The following is a 21,206-nucleotide window of genomic DNA, read 5'->3' on the forward strand; positions in this document are numbered from 1 at the left end:
GTGTCACTATAAGTTTCGAAATAAATGCAGACGAGAGCTTTGCACAAAGTGTCTGTAGCTATCGGTGTCCCGGCTGTGAGGTCCTGATTTGTGGTATTGAACCTGCTCAGGAAACAGAAATCAAGGAAGGAGGAGGTGACAGGTAGAGCAGGAATGAACACAAAGTAGATTTCAGAAAAGTTGCATCAACACTTAGAGAGAGCACTGGAGAGAGGGAAAGACCGAGAAAGTACGAGATAGAACTGATGACTCGCCCCTTGAGATTGATGATCATTCCAAGCTATTCTTGGACATTGCTTCAATATGTCAAAACACAGAAGAAGGCTTGTCTACCTCAATATGATTAAGTGGGTTAAAATAAGCAAGACAATAACTTCTTCACCATACAAGGCAAGGAGGGTGCATGGCCCACGGTTACACTGATACATGCCATTTCTTATGTAAAAAAGGAAATGTACCAACGTGCTTTTAAACCATTTAATTTTGAACTGGACTATTTAAAAATACTGAACTCGAATGAGCACAGTATAATCTTTGCTTGAAATTGGCCTCAAGTTAATGTTAGCCCACCCAACTAGTTCTGATTAAATTTAGTCTTGCAGCTGGAAAAGACTCAACGACTGTTATTAGAACAGGGAACAAAGAAAAATACAGAACAGGAACAGGCCCTTCGGCCCTCCAAGCCTGCGCCAACCATGCTGCCCGTCTAACCTAAAACCTTCTACATTTATGGGTTCCGTATCCCTCTATTGCCATCCTATTCATGCATTTGTCAAGGTGCCCCTTAAACGTCACTATCGTTCCTGCTTCCACCACCTCCTCCGGCAGCGAGGTCCAGGCACCCACTATCCTCTGTTCCTGCTTCCTCCACCTCCTCCGGCAGCGAGTTCCAGGCACCCACTACCCTCTGTTCCTGCTTCCTCCACCTCCTCCGGCAGCGAGTTCCAGGCACCCACTACCCTCTGTGTAAAAAACTTCCCTCGCTCATCTCCTCAAACTTGGCCCTCGCACCTTAAATGTATGTCCCCTAGTAATTGACTCTTCCACCCTGGGGAAAAGCTTCTGACGATCCACTCTATCCCTGTCTGTCATAATTTTGTAAACTTCTATCAGGTCGCCCCTCAGCATTCTACATCAGCAACCACCACCATTCTTTGTGGATTTCGAATACAGATTGGTGGACAGGATTTACACTCATAATTTAGTTTGGCCCCGAATACCTAACCATCCCTAGTCTTTTATTTTTTATTGTGGCCGCTTATCTCTGCATCTCCAATCTTCAGATTCACATCTGGAAAATTTCACTTTTCTTGAATTGTAGGAACATGGGCCATTCAATCCTTCAATTAGATCAATCATTTTCAAACTCAGGATCGTAACCCATGGGTGTGTCACGGTAGATGTTGGGGAGGGCCGCAGAGCAGTCAGCCGCGATGGTCCTGATCGCGGAAAGATGTGCCCAACGACCGTGAACGGCTTTCACGAATGCTGGCCATCCCGTGCACATGTGCCCCGCTCAGCCGGATCTAGCCGTACGCAGGCCCGGAGTCCAGAGGGGCAGGCTGCCTCCCCCTGATGTCAGCGCGCTGCCCCAGGAACAGATTTGTTTCAAAAATCGATTAAGTCTTCCCACCAGAAGTGGCAGCAGAGAGCAGGTTGTACACTGACGTCACATGGTCTTGGCGTGAAATCATGGAGGAGAGAATCCTCCATTTTGTAGCTGCCAGCAAGCCAAGCAGCAGGACTGTGTGAAGAACTGAAGGTGGGTCATTTTGTAGTAAAGGAAAGAAGGCCAGTGACACAAACAGGCCAGGATCTCACAACTGAATCTGCTGGAGAGAGCATCTCCGGAGATTCCGCGGAAGGCCAAAACATTGCTGGTGTGAGCTGTGCCCAGAGCTCCAGGGCCACTGGGGAACAAAAGATTAAGAGGAAACTGAAATCGTGAACAAAGGAGATGATTTCTTGAGGTGTGGCTTTATTCATTTTGCCAATGCAAATCAGAATGTGTGTTTTAATGACCCATTTGCATCTATTTAGCGGGCCCCACCGCTCTTTGCTCTGCCCTCCCATGATTCACCGGTCCCTGCCGCCGGGAATAACGTGGGCGCGGATCACTTATGGTCTCAGCAATCGTGAACCTGACATAGAACAGTACAGTACAGCACAGAACAGGCCCTTCAGCCCTCAATGTTGTGCCGAGCATTGTCCGAAACCAAGATCAAGCTATCCCACTCCTTGTCATTCTGGTGTGCTCCATGTGACTATCCAATAACCGCTTGAAAGTTCCTAAAGTGTCCGACTTCACTATCACAGCAGGCAGTCCATTCCACACTCTAACCACTCTCTGAATAAAGAACCTACCTCGGACATCCCTCCTATACCCTGAACCTGATAGTTATGCTCCCTTGTAACAGCTACATCCACCCGAGGAAATAGTCTCTGAACGTCCACTCTATCTATCCCCCTCATCATCTTATAAACCAGGGCAGCACGGTAGCATTGTGGATAGCACAATTGCTTCACAACTCCAGGGTCCCAGGTTCGATTCCGGCTTGGGTCACTGTCTGTGCGGAGTCTGCACGCCCTCCCCGTGTGTGCGTGGGTTTCTTCCGGGTGCTCCGGTTTCCTCCCACAGTCCAAAGATGTGCAGGTTAGGTGGATTGGCCATGATAAATTGCCCTTTGTGTCCAAAATTGCCCTTAGTGTTGGGTGGGGTTACTGGGATATGGGGATAGGGTGGAGGTGTTGACCTTGGGTAGGGTGCTCTTTCCAAGAGCCGGTGCAGACTCGATGGGCCGAATGGCCTCCTTCTGCACTGTAAATTCTATGAAACCTCTATTAAGTCGTCTCTCATCCTCCTCTGCTCCAAAGAGAAAAGCCCTAGCTCCCTCAACCTTTCCTCATAAGCTGGTCTGATTAGTAAGTTCGTAGACGACACAAAAATTGGTGGAGTTGAGGATAGTGAAGAGGATTGTCAGAGAATACAGCAGGACAGTGGACCTTGAGGTCCACCCACCAGGGCCATGCTGGCAGAGCCCACCTGAGGGCAACCCCCCCCCACCCCTCCCCCCCAACAATGCACTGCCTGCCCACACCTCCTCTAGCAGTCCCCCCCCCCCCACCATCATCCACCCCCCACAGGGACTCCTCTAATAGGGAGAACCCCCACAGTTCCCTTTATTAGGGAGACCCCCGACAGGGACCCCCTGCCTAAAGGAGCTCCCTCCACAGTCCTCTCTCACATGCAGCACCCCCCCGCCTCCCAGAAACGGGACCCCTGTCAGCTAGAGACAGTAATCCAGACAGGGGCAGTGAGAAGCATTAGATCTGTAGATCTGTAATACTTACCTTGCCGCTCCATGTATCCATTCCTGGAAGGTGAGCAGCTGTGCAAGCCATTCCGAGCTTTCTAATAGTGGTCTGTGATTGACAGCTTGTAAAAACCATCTGCAGCTTTGATCCATTCATATCCCTTCAGGCTTCAGTGGTCTAAGTGGCGAAACCCCAATGATTGTAAACATTGTGCACATCAAAGAGATGTAAGTACATTCCAAGCACTGAGTGTATTCCAGTCACTCAAGTGTGTGATTTCACTGCATTTTCATCTCATTGATCTGGTCAACGTTTACAAACATTGGGGTTCAATCTTGGATGCGTGAAAGGATAGGAATGGATCACAGTTTTTACAAGCTGTCTGAATGCTTTGCAGCTCATGGATTGGTGGGAACTAGACGTGGCACAGCTGCTCTCCTACCAGAAATGGCCATGTGGAGCTGAAAGGTAGGTATCACAGCTATAATGCTTCTTATTGCCCCTGGCTGGACTGCTCTCTAGCTTCCAGGCAGGGGTCACTTTTTTGGCAGGATAGGGGTGGGGTCTGTGTGGGGGGTGGGGAGGGGGGTCTCTGTGCGGCCTCCCTATTACAGGGGTCCCAGAGATGGGTGGTCTCCCTATTACAGGAGTCCCTGGGGAGGAGGTGGGTCAGGTCACCCTCGTAGTTTGGGGGGGGGGGAGCGCGGCCACGGGACCTCAATATTGGGCCACCTGCTTAAGATGCAGCCCGATACTGGGATGCGATTCCCTGGGAATCCCTCGCGTTACACGCCATGCATAAATGGCATGGAACACTGAATTGCATCCCGCTTTATGACCACAAGGGGGGACTAAGCGGCTAGATTCTCCGATTTTGAGGCTATGTCTGAAGGAAGTGTCTGGTTTTACGATGAAAACATTGGTGCCGCCTCGGCACCGATGTTCCAACCGGTGATGGGTTAGCAGCCCCATCATGTAAAACGCACAGCCTTCCCAATATAAATGCCTGAAGAATTGCCCGGTCCGTGGCTGCGCAGCGCACGGCGACGACTTGCAGCAGTCGCGGCGTATAACGTGGCGTCGGCTGCGCACAGATTTGACCTGCCAGATAGTGCCCCCCTGGAGAGGCGAAGCATCCGAAAACAGGCACCGCCCCCGGTTCGGTCATGAACAGGAATACTCCGCCCGATCGCCGATTACAATATCGGCGTCAGGCAGCGGAGATTCCCGCCCTGAGTGTTGACGTCAGTGGAGCATGTGTGGACTTTCCTGACTGTAAAACTGGTGCAAAACCCTCACGGGTACCTGAATCGGCTAGTACCGGCGCAGAGTGAAACCCCCGCGGGCCATGCCGGAAACGGCCGGAAAATGGCCGGGTCCCGGGCCGAGCATGCGCACGGCTGACGACCTTCACCGGTCGCGCCGTACAGCGTGGCGCTGGCCGTGCACGATCCCAACCCACCAACCGCGACCCTACAGACCACCCCCTGGCCACCCCCCACCAGTACCCCCCAGTCCTAGTAGAAGCCCCCCCCTCCTGGCCAGCGGCCTGGTTCTCGGTCGAATGTGGCGCCGCTGGACACTGTCCGCAGCCAGTACGCCAGATTCCCGCACGGTTGAGACCACACGTGGCCCACGCTGTCGGGAACTCGGCCCATCAGGGGCGGAGCATCGTGGGTGGGCTGGCTGATGATGCGCCAACAGCATTGAGACGGCACGTGCCGTGCATCATGATGACGCCGGTTATGAGGGGGCGGAGCATGGCGAACTGGCGTCAAACCGGCAGCGGCCCCGACTCCGGCGGTGGAATCCTTTTTCTGCCCGATCGCCAATCACTATCTCGACATCGGGCTACAGCGTAACCAACCCATTGTCTCCCAAACGAAGAATCCCGCCCAAGAGATCACCTCGAAATGTAGTCAGATTAAAGCACATTGCACTAGTCTTGCACATAAACTTGCCTTTTTACAAGGCTCTCTGCTTTCTGTATCAGATCCAGCCTCCCACCCTGGGTATCTAGACATTTTAAAGCGGGACAGTTAAAACAAGTGCCTGTTCACACTGACAGTATTATTGCAGTACTGAGGCTAAGTTTGTTCAAATTCCTGAGATTGAGACATTTCCACAGAACTGGAATACGGTCAGTTTACAATACTTAGCAATAGACATTCACAGGGAACAAGCAGGATGACGTGGTGCCTGGATTAACTCGGTTTAGCGGGTCCCAGCTAATTTTATCGAATTCATGACAAAACAGGCTGCAAGAGCATGATCTTTTCACAAACAAGAGGAAGTTATGGGATCAACAAAATAACCCGTCCCTTTTCCAAAAGGGAAATTCGGAGAATTAATTCCGAAACCTTTGGAGCTCCTCCGTGACACACACTGGCACATTCTCCCTCACTGACCCAGAAACTTGGCAGTTTCCCAAAAGCTTTACCTCATTGTGACCGACTGAGTAATGAACAGACGACGCAGGGAACACAGTGAATATCTACTCCGATGATTCCTTCTGGGATAAATTACTTTGTGGTTTTTCAGTAATCAGATACAGCTGGAACATAATGCCACTTTGCAATTTATATTCACGTAAAAGGGTTAGATACAAAATTAGCCCACAACCGACAGAATCACAGTATTGCAGGACATTTTTCATTGAATTCTAAAGCATATTAGCATTGGAAACGGTTGCGGAAGGTCAGTAAGTCTTCCTTGTGCCTGTGCACAATAATTCCTCCAGTGCACCTTACGAATTGTTCTTTCCCGTATGGTAAATCACAGTTCTCTAACAATATTTGGGAATCTTCAGAAAACATTGCCCTTTTTTGAACTCACTCGTTTAGAGCATCACGTATTGCAGTATGTCCGTAACCAGCACAAATCAGACAGCCATTTTCACATGGAATTCGCGGCTCGAAAGGTGACCGTTTGGCCAACTGGTCTGTGTCGGTATTTACGCTCCACATGAGCTTCCCGGCACAAACAATCATTTGTTGTTGTTAAAGCCACATATCTAATTTTTTTTATATAAAGGTTTAGAGTACCCAATTATTGTTTTCCAATTAAGGGGCAATTTAGCGTGGCCAACCGACCTACCCTGCACATGGGCAGCACGGTAGCACAGTGATTAGCACAATTGCTTCACAGCTCCAGGGTCCCAGGTTCGATTCCCGGCTTGGGTCACTGTCTGTGCGGAGTCTGCACGTGTGTGCATGGGTTTCCTCCGGGTGCTCCGGTTTCCTCCCACAGTCCAAAGATGTGCAGGTTAGATGGATTGGCCATGCTAAAATTGCCCTTAGTGTCCAAAATTGCCCTCAGTGTTGGGTGGGGTTACTGGATGATGGGGATAGGGTGGAGGTGTGCGGTTGGGAAGGGTGCTCTTTCCAAGAGCCGGTGCAGACTCGATGGGCCGAATGGCCTCCTTCTGCACTGTAAATTCTATGAATCTATGAATCTTTGGGTTGTGGGGGCGAAACCCATGCAAACACGGGGAGAATGTGGAAATTCCACACAGACAGTGACCCGGGTCCTCGGCGCCATGAGGAAGGAGTGCTAACCTCTGTGCCACCGTGCCACCCCATTAAGTCACATATCTAATCAAATTGTTAATTAAAAACCTCAAATAAATTGGGGTAGGGTGTGAAACTAAATGTGGTAAGACACGTTTGTCCACCTATGTGTTTGCTTTTCAGAAAAAAACATGAACACTTTAAAAAGTTGGAGGATGCTACACCCATTTAATGATACCCTGCGCTGACAAGCAACATAACCCTGCTCTCTAATAGTTTCCACATCATTTACTATGAAGAGTCCAGAGTTTGAGAGACGCTTACCAGTAAGTTACTGGTAAGATGACTTAGGACATCATCTTTCCTCGCACGTAGGGCATTCCATGCATCCCACAACTTTCCTCTTATCTGGGAGACAAAATTCCCCAGGGAGATGGCAAGATTGCTGGACCAAAGCTGGCTGTAGAAAGTCTGTAGAGTCTTGAAATCTTCCTGCCTCTTCATCTGCACAGCATTCGATATTTCATTCAGGCTGGTGACAATATCACTGAAGCAATCTGGAACTGTGGGCTGCAAAATAAAAAACAGGGGAGTTGCGTACTGCCATTTTCTTTTCCAAGTAGACTCAAGTTACTTAATCATCTGAAATCTCTGCCCAATTTACGGCTGGTTTCATTAAAACCCGGACTATGTTTTCTCTTCCTCACTCACCTCCAGCAGGAATAGTCAACCAATGCTGGCCTTGCCAACGACACTCACATTCTGTGGAAGCATACACCTCCCGACTCTCGCTCAAAACAGCTCCCTGAGTGTCTCCTAATTACACATTCAAGTGAGAGGTCAGTAATGGTAGGAATCTGAGTTGGGCCGTTGACATTGGATGTCAAATGTGGGTCACGATCCAACACTGTGTGAGAGACAGTCCCATGGCAGTGACTTTCCACAATTCGGCCAATTAATGGCCAGAGGGTGGACTGGAAGCCTGCTCGGGGTGAGGGATGGGGGAGTTTAAGCTGAGTGAAGATTTCCAGTCGTCCTCTGTAAATGACCTATTAACTCTGCTTCATTGCTGCCTGATAATGGTGGGGACCGGTAGCTGGCCAGCCCCCAAGCTTGTTTATCATGCATTTTCATGAATTGGATGACATTGAACAGTGGGGGATGCGGTTGAGGGGGGTTTGGAATGTATAAATTAATGATGATTCTTTTTCCTTGGTGTTCTGTATTCAAAATGTTGGGATGTGTTTGAGGGTGGGTGGGATGAGGGGATTGTTGGCTCGGGGATTGACATTGTGTTTATTGTTGTTGTTAAATTTTTTCATGTTGTGAATATGATGCAAATGTGAAAAAGGAGAATAAAAATATGCATTAAAAAAAACTAGGCAACTCAGTCGTCTCAAAATAACAATTATACACAGGGGCCGGAGAATCCCCAGGACCGGGCCACGCCGCCCCGATGCCGGCCCGCGATTCACGGGCCGCTCTATGCGGTCGGCCCGCTGATTCTCTGGCCCGGATGGGCCAAGCAGCCATGAAAAAAAAAAACGAGTCCCGCCAGTGCCGTCCACACCTGCTCGCAGCTGGCGGGAACTGTGGTGCAAGGGTCGGGTGGCGGCCTGTGTGGGGGGTGGGGGCTCCGACCCCAGGGGGACCTCCGATGCGGCCTGGCCCGCGATCGTGGCCCACCGATCGGTGGGCCGGCCTCTCGGTACCTCGGCGCCTTTTCCTACGCGCCGGCTCCTGTAGTCCTGTGCCATGTTGCATCGGGGCCGGCGCGTTGAAGGAGGCCACCGCGCATGCGTACGTTGGCGCAAGCTGCGCATGCACGGATCCCGCAGCGCACAGTTTGCGCTGGATCGGCAGCTGGAGCGGCGCAAACCGCTCCAGCGCTGTGCTGGCCCCCTGTAGGGGCCAGAATTACTCCTGGCAGCAGCCCATTCACGCCGTCGTAAAATGCGATGGCGTTTATGATGGCGTGGACACTCTGCGGCGGGATGGGAGAATCCCGCCCGCAGAGTTTCTACGCTGGTTCATGAATCCTGCCCAGAGTCCAGTGCATTGAGGGCAGCTGTAGTTTCCCTTCTCCCACCTGCCTTATTCAGAACCAGGAATGAAACCTGCTCCATATATCTTTGCACCACAAGCTGGGCATCGCCCACATTGGGCTGTTCAGCCTGTTCAAACTTTGATTCAGCTTCAAAGGCAACGACTAGCAGATCAATGCTAAATAGAGTACTCTGCATACCATTGATCACAAACTGACCAACATTTAACCAGCGCAAAACACTATTTTAACCCCTGGGAAGACATTTTATTTGACTACCGTTCCTTGTTGCCATGCCTTTATGGAAATTTATATCAATTTTTTTCAGTATCTAGTGGGATTTTCAACTTTTTCACAAAACGAAAATTGCATTAAAAAGCAAAAGCAGAAAGATAGCTCAGGGTATCATTGTACAACAGGTACAGCAGAGAACAACAGTCATTAGATATTTGAGAACAAATAAGACTGATGAATCAGGGACAAAATCCACCAAGTGTCCCTTCTACGAATAAATGACCTGTCTACACCCAAACAGGATACAGGCAACATTATAGACATACACCTCACCCATTGCTACAAAACAAAATAACAGAAGAAAAGACCGGAGAACCCCAGTAACAAGGGGAAATCGACCAACTCTTCCAGCACAAATGAAACTCTTCTCCAGGTTCAGACCAGAACAGGCAGCCATCCTGTAGCTTTGAGATGGCAAAATGACAAAAACAAAGGCAAGGAGAGGACCGGACACAACCAAACCTTAATATTCAGCCCAAGCGGTCAGAGTGACCCCCAAACTGGGGAGCGCCCGGGGAGTGAGGGTCTTGAAGCACTACAACTGTTCAAGAAGGCAACTCACCACCGCCTTCTGAAGGGCAACTAGGGATGGGCAATAGATACTGGCCTAACCAGCGACGCCCACATCCCGGAAATTAATTTTTTAAAAATCTGACCCTCCTTCGTTCTCTAACTTTGAAGTACTAATGGAAACAAAAGCCGCGATCTAAGGGGCCCGTTGACCATGGGCGCAAATCCCATAATAGCTGCAAAATCTCACGAAGGAACAGATACAGGATTTGCGCTGACCCTCCCCCCCACCCCCCAACCCCCCACCAACGCCCCACCGACCATCTGGTGTCGTAATAAGGTTCTTGCATGAATTATCACATTAGCAAACTTGGCGCTGCTGCTTCCACCTTCATTCTAATCACTACTGGTTTTAAAAAACTAAAACCAGTTGAGATGAACACGCCGGGGGTGCAAAGGTATGTATCACCCCCATGTTTGGGGGTGGGGTGGGGTGGGTAAGGGACCTGTCCAGGCACTGCCTCTTAGTACTCTGGCAGTGCTCCCAGGCAGTGCCAGGGGGCGCTCTCTGGAGTTCCATTGCTGGGTTTCTCCTTATACATGGGAGGTGGGATTCCCCTTATCTGTGGTGGGAGGTTGGAGGTTGCCCTGTGTGAGGGGTTTTGGTGTGTGTGGGGGGGGGGGGGTGTTATTCAAATCGGAGATCGGCACGCCCCGGTCTCGGGATACCCCGCACTGCCAGCTTTCTTAGGCCCCGCCCCTCCAGCTGACTGTGTGAATTTCACTTCCCCTTTGAAATCGCACATGGTGCTGTGAGAGAAGCCAATTGTGCAGCCTGCGAGCTTCACCTGAGCCAACACTCTGCATTTCCGGGAAGAGTCCAGTGCATTTCCGGGAAGATTCTGGCCACAATCCCTCAGTGAGACAGATTTCTCTTTGTATTGACAGTAAAGCTGCAACCAATAATTTTCTTGGAAGAGACACAGGCTTCGTCTGTTTTGAAGTCACCTTTTGTAATCAAGGGCCAATTTTGCAAAAAGAAAACGTGCTATTGGCTAGAAGTTTGAGTAGAAAGTCACAGGCACCCCTCCAACTCTCCAATTCCAATCCTTTAACTTTTAATTCAAAGAGCTTTAGAGAGCAATGCCACAATTTCCTGATAATTTCTGGTGGGCAAGGTTCCTTGGTGGGATTTACATTTGTAAGTTTAGCCCTCATCAGTCTGCTGGACTGCAGTTTTATAGCGAAACCTACCTTCGCAGTCCCATCCTCCTTTTGATCTTCTCCCTTGTTATCGATATGGCAGCTTAATGAGCATCTGCTGATTGGAGCTTGCACCTTGGAATTGCTGCTGGCAATATCCAGGTTTTCTTTGGCTGAAGTTCCCTGTGTGGGGTGGGGGGTGGGAAGAGAGAACAGTTTTTGCTCAATTTATTTTCCAAAGCAAAGGTTCCTTTTGTACTGTTAAACATTAGAAAGTCTGAAACTGTGGCCATCGGCCCCCATCCACAAACTCCACTCCCTAACCTCTGGAGTCCATAGCTAGGGGATAGAGATTGGGGCAGGGCCTTCAATCTTCCCAATATTTAAATGGAAAAAATTGCTGCTCATCCAGATCGTAACATTCCCTTCAAACAATTTTCCAAGGTGGTTGCTTTTACAATTCTGCAATGACTTACAAGAAACTTATTGTGTTCAATAAGCAATCCATACTTCGTAAGATGCACATATTATGTTCAACTGCTTGATCCCTTTCCTCATTTTCCCCTGGATTCCTTTCCCAGATCGTTTTTGGAACAGATTGTGACATTATGAGAAATGTACAGAACTGTTATGTCCAAATCAACCACTAGAGGGAGCTAGATGCAGAACTATATAAAGCATCGATGCTAAGCCTTTTGGGGGAGCATTGAGGAGAAGGCTAAGAGAAGGACTAGTGTGAGTGAGAGCAGATCATAGTTATTGTATTAGTATAGGGATTAGTGGTAGATGAGTGTAGATTGTACATTTATTGTCAATTGTCTGTTGTACAAAAGTAAGAGGTCGAATTCAATTAGTGTAAATAAATATTTAGCTTTGTTTAATACAAAAGATAGTTGTGGACTTTGTGAACACTACGCCAACCATCCTAGGATCTGAACCACAAAGAACACCACACAGATAAGAGGTTTTGTGGCACAGTGGTCCCTGCCTCTCTGAGCCAGATGCTCGGGAATATGAGTCCCACTCCAGAACTTAATGGCTACAGAAGGTGTGATCATAATGCAGCCAAATCAGGTTGATTTCCAACCTGTAATTACCTTCAATAAACCTACGGCAGGCAGTAAGAGTAGGAGTGTCTCCTGGTCAGCCCTGTTTGATGTGGAGTGGCGCCCCTCAAGCTATAGTCATCTGTCTGAACACAGTGGAAGTACCTGCTGCCCTACGGGCGGGAACCGGATTTTAAGCGCCAGGAGGCCGCTGGCAGGAAGAAAAGAAGGACGGACTCCTGGCACTCAGCCAAGTGCTGAGAAGAGTCGGTTTGGAAGGAAGCTTGGTCCAGGGGATGGGTTTGCTTGTGGGACGCAAAGGACCTCTGCTTCTCCTGACCCACAAGGTAACGGGGAGGGGGCGGGGGGCTGGAGAAACAAAAATAAATTATATTCCAGGCCACTTCTGGTGTTGGATCAGTTTGCAGTCAGGCTGACCTAGCGTGGATGTCACTGCAGATTTCCTGTCCAGATCTTGGGATAACACTGCCTTGGTGTAAGGGCAGCCTAATCAGAAAATTTTAAAATAAAAAAAATTAGGCCTTGTTCCTTCCAGTAGGCCCCAGCTCGCCTGCCGAAAGTGGCAGATTATAATTGTACACCACAGCGGGATTGGGAGGAAGGAATTGGGAGGGGGGGCTGTAGGGAAATAATTGCGGCCATTTTAATCGCCCATCTACCTGCTACCTGCCAAGCAGGCAGGGTTAAAATCGGCCCTGTCATTGACTGAGTGCACCTGTACAGGTTCAGTAAATTCAACGTTCAAGGCAATTAAAAAGCTTGAGGAAAAACTCAACAGCTAACGCGAGAAAATAAGGTGAAAAGAAATTGCCTCTGATTGAGCCATCAACATACTAGACAAGGCTTTTCAAATCACCAGAGATACAAAGTTTTTATTGAAATGCATCATCTTTTTTATTGTGCCCATAAAATGTTTGATTTAGACGGATGTAAGGGCCAGTGCTCAAAGAGCCAAGCTCATGTCCCAGATGTTAAAGAAAACATATTCCAATCAAGGACGCCAGCTCCAAACAGCACTGAAGCTTTAAGCTCCAAACCTATGTTCATCCTCTTAGGGATTTGTAATCAAACGTGGCCCTATAGGGAGACCAAAGTAGTTTTGTACCAACCGTATGTTGGAAAAATTGACTCTGAAAGGTGAACCCATCACAGAGTCTCAAGTATTTCTCATATCTCATCACTGACCACAGGCAAGTCAGAACGGAGGTGAACAGAATACACTTTGGTGTACAGATGCTATTCATGGAATGTAGTTTACCCTGCGTTCCATAAAGCAGTGCTTAAAACTGAATTAGAATAAATATTTAGTACAATACACACTTAATATGTGGTTCCCCAGGGCTTACAATGATTCACTGAGATTTAATTCTGAAAGTCAATCGTGATGTTGTCCAACTTCTAATGACTCGGGTTTTATTTGCCCCCCCATTGGCGGTTATGCCTTCCATTGCCTCGGCCCCCGAACTCTGGATGTCACCTGAAGGCCCTCCCCTGATGGGCCGAGTTCACGACGGCGTGAATCTCTTGTGCTCTCAGTTTCCGTCAACCTCGCGTGGCGGCTGCAGACTGTGTCCAGCACCGCCACAGTCGGGGCGGGGGGGGGGGGGGGGGGGGGAGCCATGCCGCTGGCCAGGGGGGCTTCGGCGAGGGCTGGGGGGGACTGGTAGGGGGTGGTCCGGGGGTGGCGAAGGGGGGTCCTGGGGGGGGCACTATCTGACAGGTCTGGTCCGCGCGCAGCCGACACCATGTTGTACGGTGCGACCGCTGCAGGTTGCATGCATGGACCCGGCCATTCTCCGGCCGATTTTGACGTGGGTGCTGGGTGTTTTACCCAGCGCCGCTGCCAGCCCCTCACCGGTCCCACAATTGGTGAGGGTTTGGCGCCGATTTTGTCGTCATAAAACGCCACTCTTCGCACGCCGGGGTCGGCACTTTACCGCAAAATCGGAGAATTCAGCCCATGATCTGCCCTGACCCACAAAGGGGATAAGCACGGATTCTCAAAATTCCAAGAAATTATTTTTAAAAAGCAAAATCAAAACCCAATACAATGAGCTTTAACTGGTGGATATCCTCAATCCAAGTGAGGGCTTAACTAACGGTACCACCCACCGCCACACCAACCATCCACCCATCACTCCGCAGTGGCACCACTCAGCTCCATTATAAACGAGATAAGGTGGGCTGGATTATCCGATTTTGCGGCTAAGTGGCAACATCGGCATGGGAACAGTGGCATTTTACGACGCCAAAATGGGCGCTGAACTCTCACCAATTCCTGGACCGGTGAGGGGCTAGCAACAGCGGTGGGTAAAACTCCCAGCCCCCGTGCCAAAAACGGACGGAGAATGGCTGGGTCCGTGGCCGCGCCTGCACCCGTCGACGACCTGCAGCGGTCGCGCCGTACAACATGGCGTCGGCTGCGTGCGGGCCCGACCTGCCAGACAGTGTCCCCTTGGACGCACCCCCTCGCCACCCCCCACCAGTCCCCCCAGCCGTCGCTGAAGCCCCCCCCCCCCAATCAGTCAGAGGCATGGCACTCCCTCAACTGTGGCGGCGCTGGGCAGAGTCTGTAGCTGCACGCGAGGTTGACGAAAACTGAGAGCACAGGTGATCCGCGCCCTTGTGAATTCAGCCGATCATAAGACCATAAGACATAGGAGCAGAATTAGGCCACTCGGCCCACCGAGTCTGCCCACCATTCAATCATGGCTGGTATTTTCTCATCTCCATTCTCCTGCCTTCTCCCCATAACCCCGATCTCCTTTTTAATCAAGAACCTATCTATCTCTGTCTTAAAGACACTCAGTGTTTGGCCTCCACAGCCTTCTGCGGCAAAGAGTTCCACAGATTCACCACCCTCTGGCTGAAGAAATTCCTCCTCATTTCTGTTTTAAAGGATAGACCCTTTATTCTGAGATGGTGTCCTCTGGTTCTAGTTTTTCCTACAAGTGGAAACATCCTCTCCATGTCCACTCTATCCAGGCCTCGCAGTATCCTGTAAGTTTCAATTAGATGCCTCCTCATCCTTCTAAACTCCGAGTACAGACCCAGAGTTCTCAACCGTTCCTCATACGACAAGTTCTTCATTCCAGGCATCATTCTTGTGAACCTCCTCTGGACTCTTTCCAAGGTCAGAACATCCTTTGTTAGATACAGGGCCCAAAACTGCTCACAATACTCCAAATGGGGTCTGACCAGAGCCTTATACAGCCTCATAAGTCCATCCCTGGTCTTGTATTCTAGCCCTTTCGACATGAATGCTAACATTGCATTTGCCTTCCTAACTGCCGACTGAACCTGCACGTTAACCGTCAGAGAATCGTGAACAAGGACCCCCAAATGCCTCTGTGCTTCTGATTTCCTAAGCATTTTCCCATTTAGAAAATAGTCTATGCCTAAATTCCTCCTTCCAAAGTGCATAACCTCACACTTTTCCACATTGTATTTCATCTGCCACTTCACTGCCCACTCTCCTACCTTGTCCAAATCCTTCTGCAGCCCCCTTGCTTCCTCAATACTACCTGTCCCTCTACAGATCTTTGTATCACCTGCAAACTTAGCAACAGTGCCTTCAGTACCTTCTTCCAGATCATTAATGTATATTGTATCAGGGGTGGAGCATCGGGGGAGGGCGTTCATGTGATGTCCTGAGGCCGTCCCAACGGCGTGCGACGTACTCCCCGATGACACCATTTTGGAGGGGGCGGTGCATCCGAAAACAGGCACCGCCACCCATTCGGTTGTAAAAAGGGATTCTCCGTCCGATCGCCGATTAAGATATCGGCGTCGGGCAATAGAGAATCCCTCCAGGGGTATCTAAAATGCACTCCCTTCTCCATAAGACCATAAGACATAGGAGCGGAAGTAAGGCCATTCGGCCCATCGAGTCCTCTCCACCATTCAATCGTGGCAGATTTCAACTCCATTTACCCGCTCTCTCTCCATCGCCCTTAATTCCTCAAGAAATCAAGAATTTATCAACTTCTATCTTAAAGACACTTAACGTCCCGGCCTCCACTGCCCTCTGTGGCAATGAATTCCACAGACCCACCACTCTCTGGCTGAAGAAATGTCTCCTCATCTCTGTTCTAAAGTGACTCCCTTTTATTCTAAGGCTGTGCCCCCGGGTCCTAGCCTCCCCTGCTAATGGAAACAACTTCCCTACGTCCACCCTATCTATGCCATTCATTATCTTGTAAGTTTCTATTAGATCTCCCCTCAACCTCCTAAACTCCAATGAATATAATCCCAGGATCCTCAGACGTTCATCGTATGTTAGGCCTACCATTCCTGGGATCATCCGTGTGAATCTCCGCTGGACCCGCTCCAGTGCCAGTATGTCCTTCCTGAGGTGTGGGGCCCAAAATTGCTCACAGTATTCTAAATGGGGCCTAACTAGTACTTTATAAAGCTTCAGAAGTACATCCCTGCTTTTATATTCCAAGCCTCTTGAGATAAATGACAACATTGCATTTGCTTTCTTAATCGCGGACTCAACCTGCAAGTTTACCTTTAGAAAATCCTGGACTAGGACTCCCAAGTCCCTTTGCACTTCAGCATTATGAATTTTGTCACCGTTTCGAAAATAGTCCACGCCTCTATTCTTTTTTCCAAAGTGCAAGACCTCGCACTTGCCCACGTTGAATTTCATCAGCCATTTCTTGGACCACTCTCCTAAACTGTCCAAATCTTTCTGCAGCCTCCCCACCTCCTCCATACTACCTGCCCCTCCACCTATCTTTGTATCATCGGCAAACTTAGCCAGAATGCCCCCAGTCCCATCATCTAGATCGTTAATATATAAAGAGAACAGCTGTGGCCCCAACACTGAACCCTGCGGGACACCACTCGTCACCGGTTACCATTCCGAAAAAGAACCTTTTATCCCAACTCTCTTCTCATAACTTCAAGGATTATAGAATGTAATAAAAAACAGAAGCAAGACTGTACACAAACCACATATCACATCACCAACTCAATATGATTTTTACTAAAACAGGATAACAGATGACCTTCGCCCGCGTGCTCACACCTCGCCCACCCTTGCTAGGAAATAAACAGCGGAATTAGAAGGAAGCAAAGTTCAGGATTACTGATGGACTTCATGGTAAGAACACCATCGATATGGCTTCAAAAGGCCAAAGCTATAGCAGAATCTCCACACAGCTCTCGGGATCTCTCAGAAATTCCATTGAACGAAGCGTCTTCACCTTTGCCATGCTGCTGTCCCAACACCTAGTCAACTAGGAACCAGCCGGGATGCGAGGTGGGGCGAGCGGGGGGGTGGGGGGGGGGGGGGGGGAGTGTTGGTGGAGGGGGTGGGGGGGAGAAATGGAGTGACTCTGACTAGTCACCTCTAACTCCTCACAATGAACATGAAGAACCGGATTATGTAAGGCCAGTGGGGGCCCCAACCAACTCTAGGCCTCAAAGACCGGATACAATGTGTTTCATTGAACATACACCCAGCCTTCAAATCAAGATCGCTACAGTATCGCAGCCAAACTCAATCGGGAACTCTCCTCCCACACAAGAGACCGGACTCATGAACACTCACTGCTTGGCCCCCACATTCCGAATCGGTCACCATGCAACAGGATTCGGGGTCGGACCAGGGAACTTACTCAATCAAATACCAGGATTCTCTTCTCTGCTTCCACCATTCTCTCAAGGATAGTTCATCAAAGTGATCACCAAAAACCTGCACCAAGGAGCCGAGATCATCATCCAAAATATAATTCGCAATGGCAGCCATCACCCCGGTGCTGACAGCCCCGCCGAGGCGTGGGCCCGCTCACCCGCAAAGCCGCCACTGCAAGGTGGACCCCACCCCAGCCCCCTCCGACCACCTCAATCAAACGAGGATTCTCTGATTCAACCAGCCAAAGGTGGGGCACTATTTGGTGGGCCAGGTCCGCGAGCGGGCCGGCACCATGTTGCACGGCACGGCCGCGGTGCGCATGCGTGGCCACGGACCCTGCAATTCTCCAGGCCGTATCAGCAGCTCGAGCCGCTGCCCTACGCTGCCGACATGCTAGCCCCCAGCCAAACGGAGGATCGGTGCCAGTTTTACGCCCTTTGTTCCGTCGTGAAACGCTACCGTTCCCACGCCGCCGTGGGGACATAGCCTCAAAATCGGAGAATACAGCCCCCGAGTTGATTTTATCATGAGTACCTGACACTATACAGAATTCAGTATCTTCTACATTTAACATCAACAGGCAACATTTCCAAAAATAAGCAGTACAGGGTGAATTTACCATGAAGCAAACATCTGGCACCAAAGTAACTATTTCCTGCTTATATTTTTTTGCATTCTGAATGAACATGACCACATGTTTGGAGGCATGGGTGTACAGTTTAGAGGTCAGAAAATAAATCCGTGTGCAGTTCCTGACTGGCTGTTTGGAAGAGTTGATTGCTTCCTCGTTGGGTAAATCCTCATCCGCAGTTCCTAAGGAAAAAAAAAGAGGGAATATTCGGAACATAAGGCCACAGGTTTTGCTTTAATAACATTTATAGAATCCATGCCATCCCTACAGTGCAGGAAGAGGCCATTTGGCCCATCGGCTTTTCACTGACTCTCTGAAAGAGGACCCTACCTAGGCCCACTCACACGCTCTATCCCATAACCCCACCGAACCTGCACATCTTTGGACTGTGCGTAACGCGGCATAGCGCTGCCTTATTATAGATGGTGGACAATGGTCAGAATGCAACTGTCCCCCAACATTCTAGTTCCCAGAACAAGGCATCTACGGTGCACTTGCATGGATGCATTCCATGTTTTTTTTAGTTATTCTTTGATGGGATGTCCGTATCACTGACAAGGCCAGCATTTGTTACCCATCCCTAATTGCCCTTAAACTGAGTGGCTTGCCAGGAATTTCAGAAGGCAGTTGAGAGTCAACACATTGCTCTGGGTCTGGAGTCACATGTCGTCCAGACCGGGTAAGGGTGGCAGATTTCCTTCTCTAAAAAGACATTAATGAACCAGACGGATTTTTGCAACACTCAAATTATTGTTTCATGGTCTCTAATGTCCAGCCTTCCATGAGAGATTTTCTTAATTTCACTAAATTCCACCAGCTATTGTGGTTGGATTTGAACCCATGTCCCGAGAACATTAGCTCCGCCAGCCTGACACTGGTTTTGAGACAATCGGGCTCAGTGGGCCACTTATGTGCCATTTCATAGAAAGCTGTTAGTTACGGCACTTATAGAATCATAGAATTTACAGTGCAGAAGGAGGCCATTCGGCCCATCGAGTCTGCACCGGCCCTTGGAAAGAACACCCTACTTAAGCCTCCACCCTATCCCTGCAACCTAGTTACCCCACCTAACCTTTTTGGTCACCAAGGGCAATTTAGCATGGCCAATCCACCTAACCTGCACACCTTTGGACTGTGGGACGAAACCGGAGCACCCGGAGGAAACCCACACAGACACGGGGAGAACATGCAGACTCCGCACAGATAGTGACCCAAGCCCGGAATTGAACCTGAGACCCTGGAGCTGTGAAACAACTATGCTAAGCACTGTGCTACCGTGCTGCCGACTAAATGTCCAATTCACCTACCAGCATGTCTTTCGGGACTTGTGGGAGGAAATCGGAGCATCCAAAGGAAACCCACTGATGCACAATCAATTACGACGTGACGAGAGTAGAATGTAATCGAGGCTTTATTACACACAGATGTGTGGCCTCCTACAGCAGCTTACGAAATGGCTGCTGTTCGGAGAACACACACATTTATACTCCGCCTCCTGGGCGGAGCTAGCAGGCAGGGATCTACCCCCGTACCTGTAGTTCAGGGGCCTTACCGTAATACCCTTGTATGCAGTGCACTATATACAATATAATACAACAGTGGTGACTACCACATTCACCTCCTGTTAAAAATGAGTTCAGCGGGGGGGGGGGAAACTATATACATACAAATTGGTTTTAAAATTACAGAGAAGGTTACAAATTTAGACGATCGGGCGCCTTGATCTGTCGTTGAGAGCGCTGCAGTGCTGGTGGCGACTCAGGCGTCGGCTTGGTCTTCGGTGACTGCGGGAGCGTGTCGTAATCCTCTTCATCCCCGGGTGGGAGCAAGGGGAGGGCAGATTGTCCTGGAGCGGGGGCTGCGGTGGGGTGCGCCGGGGAAGGGGAGGGTGGCGCCGGCGCAGGGGGGAGGGTGTGTGGGGACCCAGCTGGTGCCAGATCCCTGAGGGAGACATTGTCTTGGCGGCCGTCGGGGTACGCTACGTAGGCGTACTGCAGGTTCGCATGGAGTAGCTGTACCCTCACAACCAGGGTCCGCCTTGAGGAGCCACACATGCTTGCGGAGGAGAACGGGTCCTGAAGCTGCCAGCCACGTTGGGAGCGAAACCCCGGAGGTGGACTTCCTGGGGAAGGCAAAGAAACGTTCATGGGGGATCTCGTTGGTCGCGGTGCACAGGAGCGACCGAATGGAGTGTGCAGCGTGTCATGGAGGACCTCCTGCCAGCGGGAGGCCGGGAGATTTCTGGACCGTAGGGCCAGCTGGACGGCCCTCCAGACCATTCTCCCACTCCACCTGCCCGTTTATCCTGGGGTTGTAGCTGGTCGTCCTGCTCGTGGCAATGCCCCTGTTGAGCAGGTACTGGCACAGCTCCTCGCTTATAAATAAGGATCCCCGGTCGCTGTGGACGTAGGCGGGGAAACCAAACAGAGCGAAGATGGTGTTGAGGGCTTTGATGACAGTGGCAGACGTCATATCGGGGCATGGGACGGCGAAGGGGAATCGGGAATACTCGTCGACCACATTAAGAAAGTACGTGTTGCGGTCAGTGGAGGGGAGGGGCCCTTTGAAGTCCATGCTGAGGCGTTCAAAGGGGCGGGAAGCCTTCACCAGGCGCGCACGGTCTGGCCAGTAGAAGTGCGGTTTACACTGGCAGTCTCTGGTGATAGCCCTGACTTCCTCGATGGAGTAGGGCAGATTGCGGGCCTTAATGAAGTAGTAAAAGCGGGTGACTCCCAGGTGACAGAGATCGTCGTGCAGGATCCGGAGTTGGTCCACTTGTGCGTTGGCACATGTACCTCGGGATAGGGCATCGGGGGGCTCGTTGAGCTTACCGGGGCGATACAAAATCTCGTAGTTGTAGGTGGAGAGCTTGATCCTCCAGCACAACATTTTATCGTTTTTGATCTTGCCCCGCTGTGTGTTATTAAACATGAAGACAACCGACCGTTGGTCAGTGAGGAGAGTGAATCTCCTGCCGGCCAGGTAATGC

The 21,206-nt window shown here is 50.1% G+C and overlaps 1 protein-coding gene across 1 annotated transcript in view; it reads right to left on the minus strand.

Moving 5' to 3' along the window:
* Nucleotides 1-21,206, minus strand: part of LOC140387426 (perilipin-2-like) — a 94,063-nt gene that overhangs the window by 16,918 nt on the left and 55,939 nt on the right. Inside the window, 3 exon segments of the mRNA XM_072470520.1 lie at nucleotides 7,149-7,394; nucleotides 10,927-11,058; nucleotides 18,206-18,399. Coding sequence (XP_072326621.1) covers nucleotides 7,149-7,394; nucleotides 10,927-11,058; nucleotides 18,206-18,399 — 572 coding nt within the window.

Source organism: Scyliorhinus torazame, chromosome 12, assembly GCF_047496885.1.
Source record: "Scyliorhinus torazame isolate Kashiwa2021f chromosome 12, sScyTor2.1, whole genome shotgun sequence".
NCBI lineage: Eukaryota > Metazoa > Chordata > Chondrichthyes > Carcharhiniformes > Scyliorhinidae > Scyliorhinus > Scyliorhinus torazame.